The sequence below is a fragment of the Spodoptera frugiperda genome, chromosome 30, assembly GCF_023101765.2.
Source record: "Spodoptera frugiperda isolate SF20-4 chromosome 30, AGI-APGP_CSIRO_Sfru_2.0, whole genome shotgun sequence".
NCBI lineage: Eukaryota > Metazoa > Arthropoda > Insecta > Lepidoptera > Noctuidae > Spodoptera > Spodoptera frugiperda.
Window position 1 is genome coordinate 3,884,847 of NC_064241.1, and position 23,825 is coordinate 3,908,671.

At 36.5% G+C, this 23,825-nt stretch overlaps 1 protein-coding gene across 4 annotated transcripts in view; it reads left to right on the plus strand.

Moving 5' to 3' along the window:
- The window catches only part of LOC118269616 (angiotensin-converting enzyme), a 220,152-nt gene that overhangs the window by 118,514 nt on the left and 77,813 nt on the right, over positions 1 to 23,825 (plus strand). For 3 of the 4 annotated variants that reach the window (XM_050706773.1, XM_050706775.1, XM_050706774.1), the window contains one exon: positions 3,577 to 3,611. In XM_050706773.1, the coding sequence (XP_050562730.1) occupies positions 3,577 to 3,611 (35 nt within the window). Of the gene's footprint in view, positions 1 to 3,575; positions 3,612 to 23,825 lie in introns of all 4 variants that reach the window. The other variant, XM_050706776.1, reaches the window with a different exon arrangement.

The window sequence follows — 23,825 nt, forward strand, 5'->3', positions numbered from 1 at the left end:
AGCCTCAAACTTGCATCTAGTCAGCCATTCTATCATAATAAAACATTGTACGTGTCTATAACAAGCAACCACTAGCTTAGATGGGTATCAAACTTCCTCATAAGTTCTACGCTCAACTAGTCTGCAAATCGATTATAGGATAGGTGTGAAACATGGGATCCATCCATTGAAAGTTTAGACTGATAGTTTGAAGTATCTTAGATAAGTTCGTACTCTGGAGAGGGTTAAGCTGAGATTTTAGTTTCGGTATTTAAAAAGGGATTATAAAATTGCGTTCAGTACCCTTCGAGTTTGCTTTAGAAGAAATGAAGAGCGCCTTTCGGTGCGCTGATTGGCTGGCGCGAATGAATCAACCAATCAGTATATGCTCTCATTTCGATCACGTTCTCGATCTGGCTAATACGCGTTACATTGTATATTTTACGTGTTTAAAGTCTAACTGTTGACGCGTTTCAAGACCATCACAACTTAAAAATTTTAAAACAATATAAATTAATAGGCATTAATACTGTAAAATCTCACCCCTTAGGTATCTCCTGTCTATATCAAGAATCCTATCAAGGTTTTTAATATATTTCAAGTAGACACCCATTACTTTTTGATTAAACTTTTAAGTTCCATCTTCTAGGCTCTTGAAATGAACTTGGCTTTAATTTTAAATAACAAGCTAGCAAGATATTGCTTCTCTATTTTTCGATAAGATTTATACAATGCAATAAAAATAATACGCACAATCACTCGGCTTGTGTCCTCATAATACAACAATTTCTCAACCTTACATTGACAGTACATTGTAAGCTGTAACTGATGACAAGAAATATAATAAACAATATAAATATAATGTATTTAAAGTTCTGAAAGTAACAGAACTCCCGAAACTCTAAAAATAAATTGCAGACTTCGAGTATAAAGTTAGACATTTCATGAATCTTAATTCTTAACAAATTTTGGCAATGAATAACAAATTGTTCGTAATCTTCGGAGAATCCATTTTATCATTGTCTTGTTCTTGCTTAGTTTTGTCAAGAAATAATACGGACAGTATATAACAAAAACCTAATAAAAAGGTTATTAAATAAACGAGCCATAACCATTAATACCTCGGAACTTTTTACGATTACGACTTGTTATATTTAAGGGGCCTTTTCCAATTTGTCGTCTGCGCCTTTGTTGCTGTTGATGTTGACGTCTTCATGGGTTTCGAGAGAAAAATATCAGAGTTGTGGAAAATAGTATCGTACTGAATTTGAAATGAAGAAAAAATTCATTATCATTACAACTGAAAACGGTATATTTACTATTTTAATTAGTTTCCGATATTTCGGCACTGTTGCAAGCGCCATGATAACGGATGAACTAACACAACACCCTCCTTATGTTGTTGTGTTTGTATGTGTTTAAAATGTCAGTTCAAAAAGAAAAGTCATTGTTTTAAAAAATAATTTCTTAATTGGTCTTGTTCGTTAATTGGAGTTTTTCTTTATCATCCTTTTGTTGTATGATCATCATAACAGACTCAAAACAAGATCAAACTGAGAACAAAAAACAAAGAGGTTTTTTTTAAGTCGGTTGAAAATAGTCTTTGCATCAAACCCTTATTTCATAAATGTTTTAGGCACAATTCCAAAAGTTCTATTACTATCAATTTTGAGATCAAAAACTTTGTTCCATCAACGAGGCAGCCTTAATGTTCCACTTCAAAGTATATTTCTACTTCAGCCTTGAACTCCGAAATATAGTTTGCATATTGTTTATACAGTTCATACGGGCCATAATTTATTCTAGAGCTCTTGAACCTAATAATTTTGCTAGTACATAATCGATACTGTACTGTTCAAGGTCATCGAGGTTCAGCTAACACTGGCTAATTAAAACAGAATGATGAATCAACCATTATACCTTGAACCGCAATAAGACTTGTTGATGATAATTAGCCATTACTACTGTTAATTGGTCGTAGTAACCGTTCAGATGAATTCTTTCCGTTCCAAGTACTTGTTGAAGAATTTTCTACAACATGTTGGTACGAAAATGTTTTGACAAGTTAATAAGTTAGCGCTCGCTGGAAATTTTAGTTCCTTTAGAGTGCTTTTCCACCAGAGATGTGCTATGCTATGTTGTTGTGGATGCGTTTGGCTTCCACCAATCATATTCATTGGTACACTTAGCTTAGCACTGGTGGAAACGGACTCAGCTAAGCTATGTTTTTTATATGGAAAGATGCGTGTTATGGATGCGTGCTATGAATGTGTACTATGGATGGCTTTCCTACTATCAATACCTAATATACTCGAGCTGCGCAACTTCCTCGCACAGCTACTTTGCGGTGGCACATCTTCATAGTGTCGGTAGAAAAAGTTACATAGTTTCACAGCTTAGCTATTACATCTTCGTAGCATAGCTATATAGCAAATCTCTGGTGGAAAAGCGCCCTTAGTAGGAACGTTGGGCTTACCTGCCGGTGGTTATTGGAAAAAGTATTTGCTCATGTTTTTGATATAAATAGAATTTTCTAGAAACACGATAACATCGAAGTCTCCAGAATACGAATTTGTAAGGCTCGATGTTTAAAATGAAGAACAAATACCTACTAAAGAAACCAAAGACACGAATGGCAGATTTTTATTGTTACTCGTATTTTTGTTACTGATTACATAAATTCGTTGTGGGATCCGAGACGCCTGAGAGATTTACACAAACAAGAGCCCAGATTCTCTCCTCTACCCGGAACAAGTTTATGGCTTAATCTTTCATTTTTTATGTGGTACGAATGCCTCATAGTACTTTCTACGCTATGTACATTGTACGAGCTTGCAGTTTTAGGAATTAAGATGATTGTGCAAAAAATTCAATCCAGTTTTATTTGTTCTTGTGATGAAGTTGGAATTTAAAACGACTCACGCTTTGAGTTATTCAAAAGATTAAAAAAGACCTCGGAATCGTGATGAGATTCTTTAAATATTTTCGATGGAAAAATGTACAAAAACCGTTCGTAGAACTTGTAACGTATTCGAGGAATTTGTTGAGGATTTTCGTGTAGTCTTTAGTAAGAATAACGTCAGTAACAGCGGCGACAATTTGTTTAGCACACCGCGTGGCTATTTACATATTGAAATAGCGCTACTGTTGTCAATAGCACGCTTGAAAAGTCTGACTTTCCAATCTAAAGCTTACTCCTAGTTTCGCTCCACTAGTTTAAAATCCCTCGCAAAATCGATTCGGATTGTGATAGTTGAAAACTGCAGTAAAACAGTCGTAAACGAAACTTTAACTATTCAAATGATCATATTTTACGCGAGGAAATTATTTGCACTTGAATCCTGACGTTTAATTCAGTAAATCCCATTATCCACTTGTATAGATAGCATATCTTTAAATAATATCATTTCATTCACAAAAGCTACTCCCTTTACTATCAAAAAGATTTCCACATCTCGATCTTCTTTGGCAAATATCAAGCGTTTAAGTGTCGATAAAAGAAACGTTTAAGATCGCACCGCAATACACGCACGTTCGCCTTGACAGAAAATTGTCCACGTCTCCCACATTACTAATCCGAACCCCGTTTGTTCGCAGGACTGCGAGTGGCATACACCGAGCTGATTCTCCGCGTGAGTATCCATACACATACCTAATGTAACACAACACAGGTACACCACTACGTTCCACGTACAGGCCAGTTGTTTGCAACTCGTGATGTGATTCCCGGTTTTTGGCTGCGTCGACCAGAATCCCTGATGAGGTTCTCGAACTAAATTAAACATGATTGATTACTCCGTCGCAAAATACGAGTAAATAGACATAGACTGAGTAAACGATGTACTCACTGATGTTCATCTCGATACGACCTTCATTTTACTGAAAAAGATTTTCCAAAACAAATTGCTGCTTACTCGAGCTACTCTAATACTGTATCAACAAATGAGACGCTTAGTTAATTTCGATCCCTAGAGAGTAAATCATCTTAACGTCGCTGTAATTATATCGTTAATTATTTAAAGTAATACACAGGCTTCCATAAATCCATATTCAATTAAAACAGAAGTTTAAGCATAAGGTTCACGAGGTTTTAGGTACAGTTAGCAAGAGAAGTCGCCAAGTAAACAGCTTTACGTTTATAACTTTAAATTGCCGACTAAAGTAAAGTCTATAAAGTAACAATTTATAACAGATCTTTGAAATATTGACGTTCGGTCCCCAAGAAGGAAAACTTTAATAAATTTGGTGTTAGTTACGACTTTTGTTGTCGATTGTACTAAATTCTTAATGAGTATTCAGTTACCATTATAGTGAGCCGCGTGCGATACATATTATGTTCGCATATTGGGGGCCCCACTCAATTTCCCAACGTATAGATTACCAATTTTGCCTCCAAGCCAACATTGGTCCAATTTAACCCAGCAAATTGCAAAGTTAACATGACCTTTCGGAATATTTTCATTTCAAACGTTTCACAAGAGTTTTGAATTACAAAACGTGAGACGAAAGCAGTTTTTTGAACTTGTATTTTATCCCAGCATTGGAATATTTTAAGTGATTCTTTTATGAGACAAGGAATACCCTAAGTAAATTGATCGAGTCGTCGGATGTCAAATACTTTTTATATATCGGGTGGCTGAGCATTTGCTGGGCACAAAAGCTTTTAGTAAATAGGTATCAACGTGTGGGTAGAAATGGGAGGAAAAATGCTCCCATACTTCCATTATTTGATGTGTATAAGGTTTGAAAGCCTAAATCGTTCGATCTGATCTTTGGATGTTACCTTTTTTGCTACGATAAAGACTTAATTTCATCAATTTTTGCTGCTACCTTAGTAGGTTACTAAGAGCCGACCACGACTCCTTTTTTATTTTCCTCATAGATAATTTTATCAAGGATAATTAAGAATTTTTCTTTCTCCATTTCCCGAGATCGGGGTCGAGTAACCATTAATTAATGAAAATTCGCTGCGTCAAAATATATTTAAATTATAATATTTTAAAACCATAATATGCGGATAATGTTTTTAGAATAGATACTTATCCAAGTCAATCCTTATTTGTATTTGTGATATTAGAGTTTTAAATGAATATATATAAAATATTATTATCGCTAAGCAAGGGATTTCGAGGAAGGGGAATATTCCCCTTCCTCGAAATCCCTTGAAATTTAAAGTTTATCGAAAACTCATTAATACCTAGTACGATATCTGGAATGACGTAGGTCCCTGTAGCCTTAGATGAGCGCGTTCGGTGCTTGGCGATTGGCCGGCTCGAATAAACCAATGAATCAGAGCGACGAACGCGCTCCCGTTTCGACCCTTACTGGAAGCCTTAATAATCTATTGGAAATCTCAGTAATAGCACGACATGCATGGCCTACCGTAGCTGAATCCTTAGTAATACTTACCACCATTAGAGTGTGCATCTATGTTTGCGCACTTGTACACTACGTCGCACACACTATAATAATCCCTGTGTGGTGGGCTAGTCTATAAACTTGCTACCATGATCGGAATCAATCAAGAGATTTAGTTTTTTAATACGTACTTATTACTACATTTCTAATTAAACATCGTAGAAATGCTTTCCTAGATTATTCATTACAATTTTTAACAGCCCACTAAAATTGTGCAGACTTAGGAATAAAATTAAGATTGCCTTTTATCACACTTCTCAAGTCATGAAAGTCGGGGTTTCATTTCAGTTTTATGTCTCAGTTATTTATTGTGACTTTTGGCTCTGTTGGTTTAAATGGTGTACTAACAGTTTGGTATTCCAGAGCTGCGGACTACCTAGCAGGATTACTGGGGTTCCGGTTCAAAAAGCAGGAGTAGAAATGGGGTGGATTTTAGTCAGTAAGAGTCACACCCAGTCAGACAATATCAGTCAAATTGTTCGACCTTTCATCGAAATCAAGTAACCTTCCTAGACAATCACTATTAGTACAACATGAAGGCAGCAAGAATTTTAAATAACAAAATAAGTTTTTTTTAATGGTCCGTCAATTTTAATGCTAAAACAGATTTCAATGGCAGCTTATAAAACTCACACAAATTAAATTGATTATGTATTTTGCACTCTATCCATTGCACAAAAGACTTTCCTATCATGCAATAAGGTTCATTTTCCTACACCATTATACTCCCCATAGTGGAGTTGTTTCTCTTTACAGTTCCTTCCGTTGTGCTCTAAAAGGATTTCAACTATTTCCTTTGTATCGCTTTCAGTTCAATTAAAGGCTTTTTCATCAATATAGTTTGTTTAGACTCTATACGTATATTTATAGAGTAGCTTTTTGAATGTACATTTTGTATGAATGAAGAATATTTTTCTATCGTTACATCATTAGGTAGAATAAAATGAGTATAGTTTCTATATTTTAGAATATAGTTTATATGTATTATATTGTGAGACTGTGACGTCAAAATAAAATATCTTATCTCTTTTGAATAAAGTTCAAATTGAAATATCTACTCAAAAGAGGAGGTTTTCAATATATTGGAATACTGTAATACAATAATTTTAGCCTAGTATATTCATTGTCTAGAAATTGAATTAACCAATGGAAAACTTTTGTTTAAAGTCCGGTTTGCAATTCTACTTACATCAAAACCACTGTAGTTTGATGAAATTTCTTAATTGCGATAGGACATACATAGTTATTTTATAATTACAAAGATTCTATTCTATTCCCTCTAGGGCAGCTATAAATCGTAGACCACGGCTAGATAAAAAAAAAAACAAAATAAAACAAAAAACTATCAGTGTGTTCCATATTTGAAATTAGATTACCTATAGTATGAATTAGTTTATGATATGCAAATTGTTTGTTTAGGCACCTATTTGTTGATTATGGTTCGATAATACTGTGATTGGATCTCTCAGAATTGTGGTGATGCAATAACTGGTTGCATTCTAGTGGGAATTATATTACTTGTATTGGATTGTAGTTTATACGTGGCATACATAATTCTGTGAAACATACACTCGTACTAACAAATTTGATACATACATATACAACCGTAATCAATTAAAATATGTTATTGAGCGAATAACAATCAACGAATATGTATGGTATTTTTTTTTTTTTTTTTTTGAGGGGGAAAATCATCCAATGACTTTTCTCGCCTTGGGCGAGGCGAGAGGGAGTGTCAGACTCTTACTGACTAAAAACCACCCCGTTCCTTCTCCTGCCTTTCGAGCCGGAGCCCCGGTAAACCCGCTAGGTTGTCCGCAGCTCCGGATTAGGCATCAGCCCTACTGGGCCCCATCTGTGGTGGTCTGATGGCTCTTTGAGGCGCGCGCGGAACGCGACGCGCCGCACGCACGGGTCTGGTTCTGGTCGGGCGGCGAACTACCCTTGCTCGCCGTCCGCAGGCCCGCACTTACGGTGGCCGGAGATCGTCGCGCGATCCCCGACGCCCGGAGTGTCTCTCGCGACGGCTGGGGCGTGAGGAGGTTCGTTCTCTCACGCGCCCCGCCTCCTCCTTAGCTAGCATGACTGCTTCGCAGAAGGAGGAGACGGCATCCCAGTCCCCCTCGCTCCGCACCATGGCTTGTACCAATGCCGGACGCGAGAGGTCGCCGTCGCCGACTACATCCCTGAGGACACGGCGGTGCTCAGCCCATGCAGGGCACAGCGCCACCGTATGTTCCACTGTGTCCTCAGGACGGTCCTCGCAGTGATGACACCCGGGCGTTTCCTCCCGCCCAATCAGAAACAGGAACCTACCGAAACTTCCATGTCCGGTAAGCACCTGCGTCAGGCGGTAGGTGAGGACGCCGTGGCGTCTCTCAAGCCACTCCTCAAAGAGGGGACTTATCGCTGCAATGACAGCGAGCCCAGCCCTCGGTTGCGACAGTCGTTGCTGCCATTCCGCCATGAGATCGCGCCGGAGCTCGTCCCGCCACGCACTAATCTGGCGCGGCAGCGGAGTTTCGCCCCGGCGACGCGCGTCGGCGCGCAAACAGAAGACGCGCGCAAGCACTTTCGCCTCCAAATCCCACGGCGGTAATCCGGCAAGGAGGTTCGCCGCCTCCCCGGAGATCGTGCTATATCCACGGATCACTCGGATGGCCATGACCCTCTGGGACGTGAGCAGCACCCGAGCTGGCCGCCGCATCAGGTTCGGCGCCCACACAGGGGCGCCGTAGAGGGCCATGGACCGCACGATCCCCGCGTACAACCTCCGGCAGGAGGCATTTGGCCCCCGAGGTTGGGCAGGAGCCGCTTAAGTGCAGCCCCCGTCCGTTCCAACTTAGGAGCCAAACGTCGGAAGTGCTCCACGAAGTTCCATCGACTGTCGAGGACGAGTCCTTATCTAGGTACTTCATCGTCGTCTCGACGCCGATGGTAACCCCTCCTGCCGTTATTTGGGACCCATCCGGAGGTGGCGCGTTCCCGCGGCCATGAAAACACATGGCCTCGGACTTGTGGAGCGCCACCTCGAGTCCCAATTGCCGGATCCTTGCAACGACCGTCGCAACCGCTCTCGCCATTAAATTGGCCGCCGCCTGGTGCGACCTCCCGTGCGCCAGCACCAGTGTGTCGTCAGCGTAACAGACTACACTGACGCCGTTTGGGAGGTCGGTGCGCAGCACCCAGTCGTAACCGATGTTCCACAGGAGCGGCCCTAAAACCGAACCCTGTGGAACACCGCGCGACATCTCTCGCCGATTCCACTCACCTTGGTGACCGGGGTACCTGACGAACCTATCCGTCAGGTAGGCCTCGATAACACGACGGAGATAGGTAGGCACCCGGTGGTACCGGAGTGCCTCCAGTATGCAGCTCCAGGGTAGGGAATTGAATGCGTTGGCGATGTCTAGAGACACCGCCACGACGACTCTACCCCTGGACACTGCAGACCCCGTCGTGAGGTCTCTTACGCGCATGATGGCGTCCACCGTGGAGCGCTCTCTACGGAAGCCGAACTGGCCGTCCGCGAGGTCCGGCCCAAATCCAGACAAGTGCGCGACGAGGCGGTTCGAAATTATCCTTTCGAAGACTTTTCCCACCTCGTCGAGCAGCACAATGGGCCGGTACGCGGACGGAGAGTCCGCAGGGCGCCCCGGCTTCTTCACGAGGACCAGTTTTCCCGTCTTAATATGTATGGTATACAATGTATTAATCGACTTAAAAAAGGTGTTTCTCAGTTTGACTTGTATGTATTTTTGTTCGCGAATATCTCGCGTTTGGCTGAACCGATTTCGATGCAGTTTTCGGCATAGTATTTTTCAGAATTAGGAGACGGTTTTAGGTAAATTGGTCGACTTGAAAAAAATGAGGTTCGCACTTTAACTTTTGATGGCGGACAATAACGACGTGACCTGTGGAACGGAACGGATTTTGATGCGGTTTTTGCATCATTTTCATGCATAATATACCACCATTGTACCCATGCAAAGCTGGGGCGGGTCGCTAGTTTACTTATACTCTTTTATCATACATTATGTAACATTATGTATTAGGAACCTACATATTAGAGTAGCACATTAAGATATATCGCGCCACGATCGCGCCTCAGCTGTGTTTGTTTTCCCAGAACTTTCTAGAATATAAGTAAGTAAGTAAATGTATTCTGTTTTTCTTTCATTCCCATAGTACATGCAGATGTGATCTTATAATTTATGGCTCCCAATAAAATTGTGCGGTCTACTTAATAGTCATAAATTATGGTAAATAACAACATATTTTTGGGATTATTTTTCTCTATCTCTATGACCGAACTAATATGTGGAAAGTTTTTTTAGTTCAAGGCTTAGCTTATTAGCTGTATATTTCTCGGATTTTATTTAACCTTGGTACTGATCTGATCTAGATTCTAATATGTATAAGTTATGGCGTTATTGCTCCCCTTTCAACATAAATATTTCAAGTTTATTTATAACATGTGATGGTATCGATTTGAAATTTTGTTTATATGAATGAATGACTAATGATTCCCAGTAGTCAAAGTCAAAATTATTTATTTTATTTGTTTCAAATAGACCTGAATATTTAAAAAAATGTCTGTCTGTCTGTCAGTCCTCTAGTGAAGCTATTTACTCGTTCCAAAATGTAAATTCCATTAGAGAAGAACGAGTAAGAAACTCTATAGGCTACTCTTTTACAATCAGGGCATGAAAAAAAAATCAAAACATCTATTAAACACACATGAGAGACACTATTTACATCTAGACAAAATATGAACACTCATAAAATATAATATTACATACTTGGGTGATTCTAGAAAAATCTAAAGACCGATAAAGTAGGTAGGTTTACTTACTTGTTAAAATATCACAAGGTTATTTTGTCAAGTTTCACCGCTTTGATGTCATCGTAAAAAACGAAGTTCTCCTATAAAGGGCCCATTAAAACCGCTCCACTAGTTTCCTCGGGCTACAAAAGGAAAGTTTGTTAAGTATTGTGTTTTTTAGGCCCACCGACTAGACTAATGGTGGATAGTTCTAATATTATATTGGCGTGGCAACTAGTTATGTTCTGCGACTTTATTTTAACAACAATAAAATAAAAGTCAATGTTTTCGTTGAAGAAAAAAATACTCATAATACGTAATCTGGGAATCTAAACCAGGAACTTTTACGTGAACAATTGTACCTACTTTTTTAAGCTAATAATATCATTAGAACTACTACGAATCTATGAGTTTGCTGTTGCAAGCGCTATGATAACGGATGAACTGGAGTATATTTGGGTGGATGTTTATAAGGAGACAAATCGGTCTACTCTCTTTCTTTTTAAGCCAATAAGTTTAAAAGATATCAAATGTATTCGAATTTTTAGTATCACGCCATTGGCTTCATATGTTTGTTTCGCTTTTCTATGTAAACTTGATATACTGATTTTAACAGCCATTTATTATAAGCCAAATCACCTACATAACATAACATAACAATAATCCACATTAATCTCTATAACATACGTAGAAACAGGGTGATCCGTTACAATTTCAGCTGTCGGTCAGAAATCATCCTGTCGCGAATGTTCGCTGCGACAACGTCAACGGTGACGTTGACATTGACGTCGTGTATTGACGTTACACTGTGCGGTAAACGTCAAATGTTAGATGTAACGGTCATAGTGTTTTTGTATGTGTAACATCGGCTACTTTTTTATTAACTATTATTAAAATTATCATCCGGTATATTTATCGGTATATTTTATATAATAAAAGATTTTTGTTCGCTTATAATTTAAGCCAAAAGATAGATCATAAGAACTATCATAAAAAGCCAAGGCACCTGTAAGTAGCAGTTCTTGTCCATCCGAAGTAAGGGGTGAGAATCAATGACTTTCTTGCTAAAAAAGTAGAGTAACATAAAATATAATTGTAAAGATTCAATTCATTAACTTAAAATTTACCTTATAGTTGACTAACGAAAACTGATAATTGTTTATCATTCAAAACTAATGCTGATCTGGTAAAACAAACGTTAACATTTAATTTGAAAATTACCAAAATGTAAAAGACTTACAACCTGCAAAAATATTAAACGCCAAAAACACGGGCATCGCAACCCAACATAAAACATCAATCCGAAACTCGGTAACTAAAACGAAACTTTATTCGGAGTCGACAAAATTAATTGGCTCCACTTATTTTCCAGTTTATTCTCTGCTCTGCATACTGCAGTAATTAATGTACGCTTAACTTTCATTTAACTAAAATGTTAGCAAGATTGTTAATTTGCACATCAAGAGGTTGCATCTTCAACATTAGATCTTGGCTTACCATGTTTGCTTGTACATATTCCCTTTGTATGAAGTTTAAGTTTGTTATCTCTATACATTGTTGTGAGATCTTGGGTAACTGAATTGTTTCCACCGGGGTTTGAACAAGAACCCCATGTATTGTGACGAGACCTAATAGATGGAGTATATTTCTCCTTTCTTTTTGTTTCATTGGTCTCTGTTGAGTGTCATGATTGATCCTGTATTAGATCACTGTTCTTAGTTCTTACATTTTAGAGATTACATAGGTACATATTTTAAAGGTAATGCATCTTGAGCAAATCTTTGAACGAGAATTTGTTAAATTGTATAATTGTAGTATCATGGTCTTATTTACTGCTTTTATTATTTGCTGGCTTTGTGTCAATAATTTCTTACCTTTTCACATTAAATTACGATTAAGTTAATACTCCATCCATTCTCTACTCAATAATAAGCGTCTGCCTTTGATTCCCTTAGAAATCCATTCACACAAACAATAGCACGTTGATCATTCGCAAAGCACGCGAAACCATAAAGATTTAGAAACCAAACAAATTATCAGCAGATGCTATTATCATCTTTATTATTTTAGCAGGTAGGTTTAATTTTAAACTGAATGATAATGATGAATAACGAGGTACTTATAAACATTTAGTCGTTATCAGGAGAGAATACTGTTCCCTTTGTTAAAGTAGCTATAAAGTTAAATAATTTATTATTCTTTGCTGAATCTCGACCTAAATCTTGGAACGTCTTTCCTAAATGAGGGGTATTTAGTATGTATGTACTTTAAGCTTTTAACGCTCTTTGAATAGGAATTGTCCTGGATTTGCTAACCTTCTAACCGATTTGTATTGCGTTTATACCTAACTTAAGAGTCGTTTCTGATCTTTCAGGTATAAATAGACGTTAAATTATCATATTCACTACCTCATTTTTGTAATTTCTAGATAAGTACCTACTGTGTCTGAATTTTAGGAAGTTTTATTACAATTTACAACGCAGAGCTATAATGGGATCAAATGTTTTGCAACAGCAAGTCCTCTGATTACATTTACCGCCGTACTCAGAGTCATTTAATGGTTTCTCAAACCAGTCCTCAGCAATTGTTTTGGATACAAAATCGTTACTAAGAAATAGTAGTTTAAGCAATCATTAAATAAATCTGAGTGCGGCAGTCAGACTAATAACAACATAATTGAAAAAAACCTAGTGTTATTTAATAAACAGATTTAATGATGTCTTTAATTACAACACAACAAAGAAGCTTATTTGTAACTTCTGTCACATCTAACACTAATAAACATGGTCCAAATCATTCAGTACTTTGCTTCCCACTTGATATTATTTCCTAATAGAAGTTATAGCTCATTCAAAATGGTTCATTACACACAAGAGTTCCTTGCCCGCTCCAATTCAAATAGAGTTTATTCTTAGGGTTAATAAAAACGTTCATAACTCCCATTTATGGCTGCGTATGCGGTGATTAAGTAACCAATATAGATGCTATAAATTTATTTGTATAGGTAGCTCTGCGGTACTCCGTGAACCAATATTTTGTATGGAAAGTAATAGCTGGTAGTAGTAGTTTTTCGTGAAGGATTGTGGTTCCTTGGTGATTCACATGCGTTTCCACTGATACTAAGCTGTAGTAGCTGTGTGAGGAAGATGCGCACAATCTCTGGTAGAAAACAACCCTTGGAATTAGTTTTTTAGAACCGTTTTACATGGTTTGTTACAAGTTTGATATCGCAGCATACGAAAACATTCGACCTCTACTTCGTTTTAGTACGTTTTTATTATGGGCTATGGCATGTTATTTGATAACTATACCTAGAATATTTATACTACCAAATGTTACCAACAGTTAAAATTATTATTTTCTCGTTTCTATCTGTTTCACTTCATTAGGTAGTTAACAGAAGTTAAGACCTAAAATAACAGCTGTTTTAGTGCTACTACATAGTTCGTAATTGAGGTCAAACTATCTAATATTATTTTGGAATATAAACAATAGAAAGTCCTGTATAAATAAATCTCTCCCTCTCTACATAAAATATTTAATTTGATTGCCATATAGTCGTATTTCGGATACGATTCCAGGCGCTGTGGTCTTTTATTCTCTTCGACGACATTTAGTTTCCCGAACGAGTTAACCTCCATACTGAATGTAATTCTAGATTCCGCTCTTAAAAACACTAGTAGTACTTGACCAAAGAGCTAAAGAACTCGTCAGTCACACATATGGACACTATTTTACCAGAAAATACAGCCAAAACTTAGTATCTCCTAAAATTTCCTGCGTAGAACATTTCATGCAAAAATTTTAAATGTAACTTTATTTTTGTACGTAGCCGAATGGTAAAATATCTTCCATTTATTTTGCTGCATGTTTTAATATTATTTTGAATTCATAAAATGTACCGTATTCATTTTATTTTAAACGTGTAGCTTACTTCTAAATGTATTGAAATAATATTAAAAACATTAATTCATGTACCTAGCACTCTTCACCTTTTTTAACGATTTAAGGATATACATGATTGGTAAGGCATGGCGTTACCAACAATCCATGTAAGTCCACTGCCCACTTTATCTCCTCATAAAGTAGGTTGGGTTTTTGTGCTTAAGGACATGAAATAATGCGTTAAAAAGAACCAATAATAATAATATCATAAGTTGTCATCCTTGGATTTTCCGCATTTCTCAATTTCAAACTAAATAAACCCTATTTATCAATTATCCCTGTTCGAGGAAGGATACAGCGAATAATTCTCCGTCCCGAGACCGATACATCAAAATAAACAGCACCGTCAAAGATTTCGATTCGTTTTGCCGACAATTTTATTGTCTCGGCCTTTATACGTTTACTTATATAAATGTAGTTTTTTGTTTTGTCATTTACTTATATCGTGTAAATGTTGGGATGTATGAGAACGTTTTATTGATTTGAATAAGGATCTTTTTCAGCGTTTATTCTGTTTAAAGCACATTAAATATACAATAGATTATTTTATTCTGCTACACTCGAGTTGATTTGGAGACTAGAAACTTGGGTTGGGTTGGAAAATCATCCAATGACTTCCCTCACCTTAGGCGAGGCGAAACGGAATGTCTATACTCTATACTGACTAAAAACCGGCCCGTTTCTACTCCTGCTCTTTGAGCCGGAGCCCCAGTAAACCCGGTGTAGTTATAGATCCAAGAGACATCTGAACGAGGCAACCTATTTAGAAAAACTTAGCTGATAGGGCAATAAAATAGATAGCTAGAAGCTTTTAGAATCAAAACACAAAACAATAATTTTATTATTGCTACAACTACCGCCTCCATAAAAGTAAATCCCTCATTCGCCAAATTTTGAAATCATGTAATTATCAAATAATTTTATGGAGCTATCGTTTTATGGGCGTACGGGGACCGCGAATTTTCGTTTACTTCAAATCGTAAAATAGATTTTATACCCTGTTGAGGTATAAAACGTTCATAACATTACGATGTAGTAACAGTAGCTGTAAAACATAAAATCGAAAGCGAACCGATTCATGGAACTTGATAGTTTTGCTGCAGAAGTTGTTTTACGCATGTAGCTTGTTAACAGTAGTAAAACTACTTAAGCTTTGGCTGAAGACGGTTTGAATAACATTAGTTTATGGAAAATGCCTGGCATATTTCTAAGAAATTATTCCAAATCTGTAGACAAGTATAAGTATACTTGTCTACAGATTTGGAATAATTTCTATATATATAAGTATTTATACTGCTCAACAATATATAAGTATATATTGTTGAGCAGATCACTAAAAAAATATTTTTGTTCTATTTCATTAATATTACGCATGAATTCAACCAAAGCATTCTTCATCCTGACACGAGTGAGTAGATTATACGTTTATCTGTCTAGTAGTTTAAAGGAACGGTGTTAGTCGTTTCATTAGCAGTTTTTATGTCCTTGTATTTTGAGCTGACTAGTTACTATTTGCATATTACAGGTTGATGATGTCCTATTGTAATGATACTTATCACTAGAAAAATCTTATTTACTAGCTTTGTCCATCCCTGCAAGAAATATGAAGACAGGACGTTACAAAATTTCATTACATCTACATTTATAATACTTGCTATGAATCTTAAAACAAACGGCTTATTGCCTCACAAATGTATTCATACGCAACATATGGCGGCGTGTCCACGATGTCGGCCCAAAAATGATCTTGCAAAAGTTCGGATCGACCTACATTCCTGCGACACATGATATGAAACCAAAGTCCATAAGCCAAACAACTGTCGAAAACCTTCCATGAAAAATAAATATTTGTATTCTCTTTTATTTCTATACTCATTACCCTAGTCATATAGTGGAACTGTATGTATGTCCACGTGTGAAAAAGTAGTTCGGGTAAGTAAAATACTTGACTTTATTGCAGTTTAGTTGTATCACAGGACATTAAAAATTAAGCTTATATTGGATTAATAAACTTAAATTATTGTCCCAGTGTGTATCTGCCTTTGAGATATGTCATTAACTTCTTCCATCTTATTTAAATTCCATTTGTTTTCTTTATCTTTACTACAGACCAGCTCACCTATTCCTTGATGTTACTTACTGTACGTATCTGCTATAACTGAGTAAATTGTCATTATTATATGGTACAGACACAAATGTTAAAAGCAATCATTAGATTTCAGCAGGCGCCGTTCCCGGCCATTAGAAAAAACAAACTATGACTATATATACTTTCTGTAGGCACAAATAAATAAAATACCTTTTAAATAAGCTGTAAAATGTTGAATATGAATATTTTAGCGTGAGTCTACAAAACGTGACGGTTTCATTTGAATATTTTTATCTTTAAAACCATGCTTTAATGGTCGTATAAACTTTAGGTCCAACGTTTTAATTCCAAACAACGATGTACTGGTGTTTTTACTGTTGACCTATATTTTGGACAACGTAAATTAATTCGTATATTAGGAAGGTATTAGGTACAATTTATCTTTTTAGACTCTTTGATGATAGATTGAATTTTATATAGATTTCAGAGATGAACATGATTTTTTTTCCGCTGCCATTAGCATCATATTGTTCATCTATATTACATTCGGTGAAACATGCTATACTATGTCATTTCGTCCGGAGCTGCGGACTACCTAGCGGGTTTACCGGGACTCCGGTTAGAAAAGCAGGAGTAAGAACGAGGTGGTTTTTAGTCAGTAAAATCTGACAGGCGAGAAAAGTCATTGAATGATTTCGCCCAAGGCGAAATAAGCCAATGTTGTGCTTTAAAAACAAAGCCTTAAAAGGAATTAGAAAATGTTGTACCCCGTTCATGTTCTGTTTTCCCATCAGTTTCCCCACTAGAGATGTACCAAACGTAGAATTTGTGACAAATGACACGTTTAAATTGTCACTTTGTGACAAATGGTGGCCAGAGCGGAACGCATTTGACATTATCAATGGGTTTTATGACATTTTAGGTAGTCAATCTTTTACTCGAAAACGCCATACTTTGTGCAGAAATGATTCATTTTCGTTGGTCCGAGTTATGTTTTATGTACCTACGGATACTTTCAAACGAAAAGTTCATATTTGATAAAATGTGTACGTACTGTTGTTATGTAGTTATAACACTTTTCTTTCTATAATAATTTAATATTTTACGTAGCTTCGTTAATTTTCATCAACGTTTTCCACTGTTTATACTATAGTTATAAAACTAATTGGTCAAAGTTTGAAGTGGTTTGAACACCAACACTGTTTTTAATGCTATTATACTAGAATCGCCTTTCGTCTGTTATTTTATGAATCGCAAAATATATAGTTGCATGTACAAATTCCAAATTCTCCTAAATTATTTGCACAACTAAAACCATAGTTTCAACTAGAAATCTTAATGATCCAATAAATTAATGCAGTGTCACACAAATGTACCATACATCAACTAATTTAACAAAATAATCACGAACTCGTGCTAATGAGATTTATTTTCAATGCAGAACATATTACGTACGTACATAATTTATTATTGTTTATTATTTGCTCGCATTATCCCTCGTCATATTCAGAGCACGAGTTTAATATACTACCTCAGCCTCAGTACGTCGTGCCGTCGAAATTTCCATGTCGATTCTAGAATTTAATGACTGCCTTGTTGAGCTAGTGGTCAGATTGTAATTGGATTTTCAATATCGGAATTTCCAGTAAGAGTCAGGATCAAATTGTATTATATTTTAGGAAACAGAGAGTAAAGTTCCCTAAGAAAAGCAGGATCCTCCGACCAGGCGAGGTGATCTTGCCTGACGGGCTTTTTGTCCAACTGTTGTTCTATAAGTTTTTAAACTGACATGGTCACTAACACTCACCAAATTGAGTAAACATGGTAAATATCCCGTCAACTGTTGTTGGTTGGTATTTTCTTCTGTCATATGTCACTCGTCATGTGTCGCCACAATATAAAGGCAGTAAGTCTAAATTAACTAAAAAATCACGCTTTAATCACGTACATTAATGAAGAAAAGCTCTACTAGTTTCCGAGTCACAGACGGAGACACAGACGGAGTTTAGGAGACGTATCCTTAAACGTATGATAAGTGGTATGATAAGTGGTATGGTGGTAAATTAAATCGTATATGGTCGAATTTCGACCACTAGGCGACCACTAGTATACATAATTATGTTTGAAACAGAATAACACTTTTGGGGAAATGAAAAATATATCAGAAATTTGGAATGATGTAATCAGAACTAAATATTGGATGTTCATGTCATAACAGCTAAGCTTAACTGCTATCCAACAATACAACACTTAATGCCTGACTTAAAGACCATCTTGTCTTGTCAGTTATACGCTGAAACGAAATCAGTCGTTTCTCAGCTTCCCACAATCTTTATTGCAAACATAAACACATATAGTATGGAGTGCGCCAAATATTCTAAGCACGGTTTTAATAAAAGTCGGTATTCACAGTATTTGTAGGCGCTGTGTGGGTATTGAGATATTCTGTGTGCACTCGCTCAACTTGCAAGAAGTTTCGCTTCTTATGACGTAAAGTGCTGTATATGGAATGTTTAGACGTGTGCATTTTTATGCTTTCCTGGTACTTTTAGGATGAACGGAGTGGCTATGGACTAACTACTTATATTTTTCTTTCCGATTGGGTTAATATTAGCTTCCTCGTCATACATTTTTCATTCATCCATACACATTTTCCAAGTTGAACTCATCATTAAGATTTGCTCGAGGATCTTTCCGATTTATTTAGTATGTTTGTGGACAACACAGCCCATAGCTTCGACATAACGTCAAGTTTCCTATTGCTTGAAGGCGTAAACTGAGGTGTGCGTTTACTTTAAATTAAATTAACTACTATTTCTGCTAAAACTTGACACATATAGTTACAGTTAGTTTTGAAAAGCTATCACTAATTCGCACTGTACCCTTAGTACGAGTTTGCTTTATGTTTAAGGAGATCGAAACGATAGCGCGTTCGGCGCTTTGATTGTTTGGTGTATAAGAGCCGGCCAATCAGAGAGTCGAACGCGCTCTTGTTTCGATTACTTTAAAAGTAAAGCAAACTCATACTAAGGCTACTGAACAGACACTTCGAAATTAAGCCTTATTAAAAAGGAATTAGAATTAACTCAAGCAATTGATTAAAAAATCAACAAACAACCCTCGTTTCTGTATTTATCTTTTGACCTAAACGAAAATGATTGTGTCAAAAAATGAAGAATTAACGTTTTGACGTTGACGTTGACGTTGATGTTGACATAAAGATTTGAAACGGAAATGGTAGCGGAGATTCCATTTCCGGGATGCTTCGAGTTTGATCTTTGAGAGATAATTTTGGCGTTTTCGTTGTCAGTTATTGTGGAGGCTGTGGATAAGGGTGAGATCTTATTTATAGATAATGCAGTACTTTGATTGGGTAGGCAGGAGTTTACCGCTGTCACTTTAGTAGGCTTACGTACTTATATTTTTGTAAAGTTTGTAAAACCAATGACGAATAATGTACTTCAAAGAAGGAATGTATTATTATTTATGGGGAAGGCGAGGGGTTGTGTTTTGTACCTTGCTGTGTATAAAACTTAGGTCCCTTAGTACGACTTTGCTTTACATTGAACGAAAATGAAATGAAAACGAAAACGAAACGTTCGGTACTCTGATTAGCCGACGCAAATGAATCCACCAATCAGAGCGCCGAACGCGCTTTCGTTTCGTTTTCGTTCAACGTAAAGTAAACTCGTAAGAAGTTTACAGTTGACCATGATGACCGTTTTGAGCAGTCCCTATGACTGCTTGAAATATTTTACAAGAAAATGTTTTAATGAACAATAATCTAAACATGAAAATCACAATCCACAACATACTTATCATTTATCCATGTAGTTCCATCTTCCTTTACCCACTCAGTATTCATACCTACCAGTTTAGTATCAGTAATTGTAATTACCCACTATAGGCCCATTTCAGCGTCACAGATGTGGTGATACACCTGTGTCACCGAATTGTATCGTACGTGCTCAACCTATTGACATTAGTTCGATCATTTGTTTGTTTACTGTATTTGAAATTATTTATTTTGTTTAAAATCTGTGTATTAAATGACTTCAAAAAATGTAGGTTCTCAGTTTGACCTGTATGTATGTAGGTTTGTGCGCGATTATCTCGCGTTTCGCTGAACCGATTTTGATGCGGTTTTAGATTTCTGACTTAGAATAATGGAGGTGGTTAATAAAATGGAAGGCGTTTTATTTGGTATATGACTGCTTTGTAAGTTAATTAGTAGTACGTTTACCTATGTAGCTTGATTTCGGTATTACGCGTAGAAAGTTCAAAAGTTCCCCTCGCCTCGACCAAGGCGGAAAAGGTCATTGAACGATTTAATCCCTCAAAAAAAAAACTTAGAAAATTATAACCAAAAACAAAGGTGGAACCCGGAAACCCAATGCATTGTATTCCAAGCACTGTACGTACATAATTGCGTCCACCCCATCAATAAACTAGCACAAACACAGGGGAAATAAGTCCATGTCCTCATCACATCATCAAAACGAGTATAAATCATGAATAACAAATGTACTTGGTATTGAATGTTCATTTATTTATGACTGCTGACTACAGATCGGGATCCGGAGCTTATACGAACAATGGGAGGGATCGCGGTTTTTTATAATTAATCTCTTCAATGCCATATGTGGCCTGTGTTCCGCTGTTCATTAATAGGGATGATGACGAGGTATGAAAATAAAAATCGATTTAGTCCTTCAGTTAGGTAATGGAAAAATATTAGGCACGTATTTTTTTTTTATTTTGTCTTATAAGATAACAATACTTAGATAAAACGAATCAAAGTTTAGGAGTGGGATCAAATTCATGACGTATAAAACGTTCATAGAAGTGATGTAACACGATATTTCAAATCAAAGTATATCTTCGAAAGTATTTGTGTCCGTAAGAAAATAAAATTTAATTTAAAATCATTTATAAGGCATTAAAATAATTTGTCATTAACCCTAGGCTATGAAACCTGTGATACTATTGCTGAGTTAATTTGTATCTATTAGACCTTATATTATGCAATATTGTCCCTTATCATGGTACAATTATAATTATGTACTGCATCAGCTTTTATCTATAATGCTCCTGTTAATTATTATCTATGATTTAAAATATAAAACCTGTCGGTAGCTTAACTTTTGAATTCTTTGACCTATCACCCAAGTCAGCTCATACCCTGTCTTTATACCAAAATCCGTTCATTAGTTTCAGCGAAACATCCAAACAAACAAACTCTGATACATTAATCTTATATCCCACATTGATGTAAGCTGTTCCACGTGTAACCCTGTATTAGTCTTAAACATAGCTCTTTCGAAAAAGATTATTATAAGTCGAAGGACGGAGACATGTCAATCTTAGGAACAGGAAATCTTAAGAGATGCTTGAAATTAGGGTCACGTAAAGGAAAACGTCGTCAAAATGTCCCTAGTTGAGTGGAACGAGGATCTTAGTAAAGGTACCCTTGCAATGCTTAAGGTGAAAGAGAAATGAGCATTTAAATGTTCCCCACGTATACTCCATTGCATGTAGGTACTCGTGTATTGATATTAGAGTTCAGTTTAAGAAACTCAGTACTGACGAAGATTAGAAGTGAGAGAAGTAAATGAGTAGTGGTGTTTTATTGTTTTGTAAGCTGGACGGTTATTCTCTAAACCAATCTCAATCTTATAAAATCAATAAAATGTTTCGTTGTCAAAACTGTACAAGCCCAATTGTAATGTGCCCAATATAGGTAGAGTAAAACAAACCACTCAATACCATGTAATTCATTCAATATCCACGTAATACAGGTGCAATGGGCGTTAGTGCTGAAACTCAAGAGTACGAAATTTCACGGTATCTATGTTTATCCTGGCAAGCGTAGCGTAACGTCTACCCGCAAGGTGGACAGACGACCTAATTAAGGTCGCAAGGAGCCGCTGGATGCAGGTCCCTTCCAATCAGCCTATCTAGAAGTCATTGGGGGAGGCATATGTTCAGCAGTGGACGTCTTATGGCTGATATGATGATGATGATGATGAATGTCGATCGATCGGAATTGGAGTCAAGAGTAAGTCCCCAGACAAGAATCTATTGAGGCCCTACAGAGAAAAAAGGACAGAATTAATAAACGGCAAACTAGTATTTAATTATGAATTTAATAAAGACAAAAGAAAATTCAGACCAAACTATCTTCACTATTTACTCGGAAGTTTGATGATAAATTGTTTTATGCTTCATTTATCAAGGCTTCATTAACAATTCTTTAGAAAACGGGTAAAACAACCAATGACTCGCAAGTGCTAGGCAACTCTTCGTGCCCAATCAAATATGAAACTCGATCCATCGAGAATTAATCTTTTCAACTGTATTCACTGAAGTGGGTATCGTAATAGTGAAAAAGTTTATTGGCAGTCGATTTTATTATTTGTAACTTGGCTTGATTGGGTTTTTTAATTCCAATTTTTGGGTCTGGAAAATATTTTGTGATTTACTTTGTATTCTGGCTTATTTAATCCTAAATAATACACGTGCTTGGTCTTAGCTGGGTTTACATATAATGATCTAAATCATTTATTATTTATAAGATCTTCAACTCTACTAATATGTGGAATAATAAAGGTTTAAAGGTTTTCTTTAAAGATTATAGACCGACTTTACTGTAGAAATAAAATGTGAATCAAAACAATAATTGCAATGGTTTTTTGAAAATGCTATGTGTAACCGCTCCTAAGCGCCGCAAACAGGTAATGGTAAAAGGACTTTTAATTCTATGTAATTAGTGCTTAAGGCTGATGTTGCATAAATAACGCGACGAATTATTAAAATAAAAAATGCAGCCTTTTTCCGTTCCGTTTAAACCCTGTATTTAAAGACATCGTTAACCACAACCAACATAAATTGGAGGAACAGTTAAAGCTCTCCATAAAGAACAATTGCCAATATCCAACCATATTGAATGTTTCGGTAATTGAAGCATCATCCCATAATTCACGATCCCGCTAACAATGACGAATACCCGAATCACTTTGAATACCGTAAAAGAAAACAACCTCATTCAAAGAATATCGCTTTTAGTCAAATCCAAATTGTTTGTCATTCTCCTTTGTGACGAAATATCTTCAATTTGTAACAAAATAAAAGGACTGAGGCTTATTTCTTTTGCTTTTATTAAATAGTAGATCGGTATTACCATGAATCATGTTTAATCCAATTTTTGATAGTATCCGGCGCCTACGTTTCTCATTTGGCCTTGATCTCTATTCTGCATTAAGTATTTATAGATTGTTGTTCGTGGATTTCATAAATTATTTATTAGATTTATGATTTCGATAACAGGAACAGAAGTGGTAGCTGTTTCTAGGTAGCTCAGATTTTAAATGTATTTTGTTTTAGGGTTTTTAGATGCTTAGCATAATCTGCTTCGTCACATACAAAGAAAAGAAGAATTACTAAAATAAAATAGCATCTACCTATTACAGTTTTAATTTTCAGTCAAATCTTAAGTAGTACCTATATACATGTAGTATTGTGTTCGCTTCTATATTTTCTCCTATAGCTATAGCTTCTATATTTGACTGC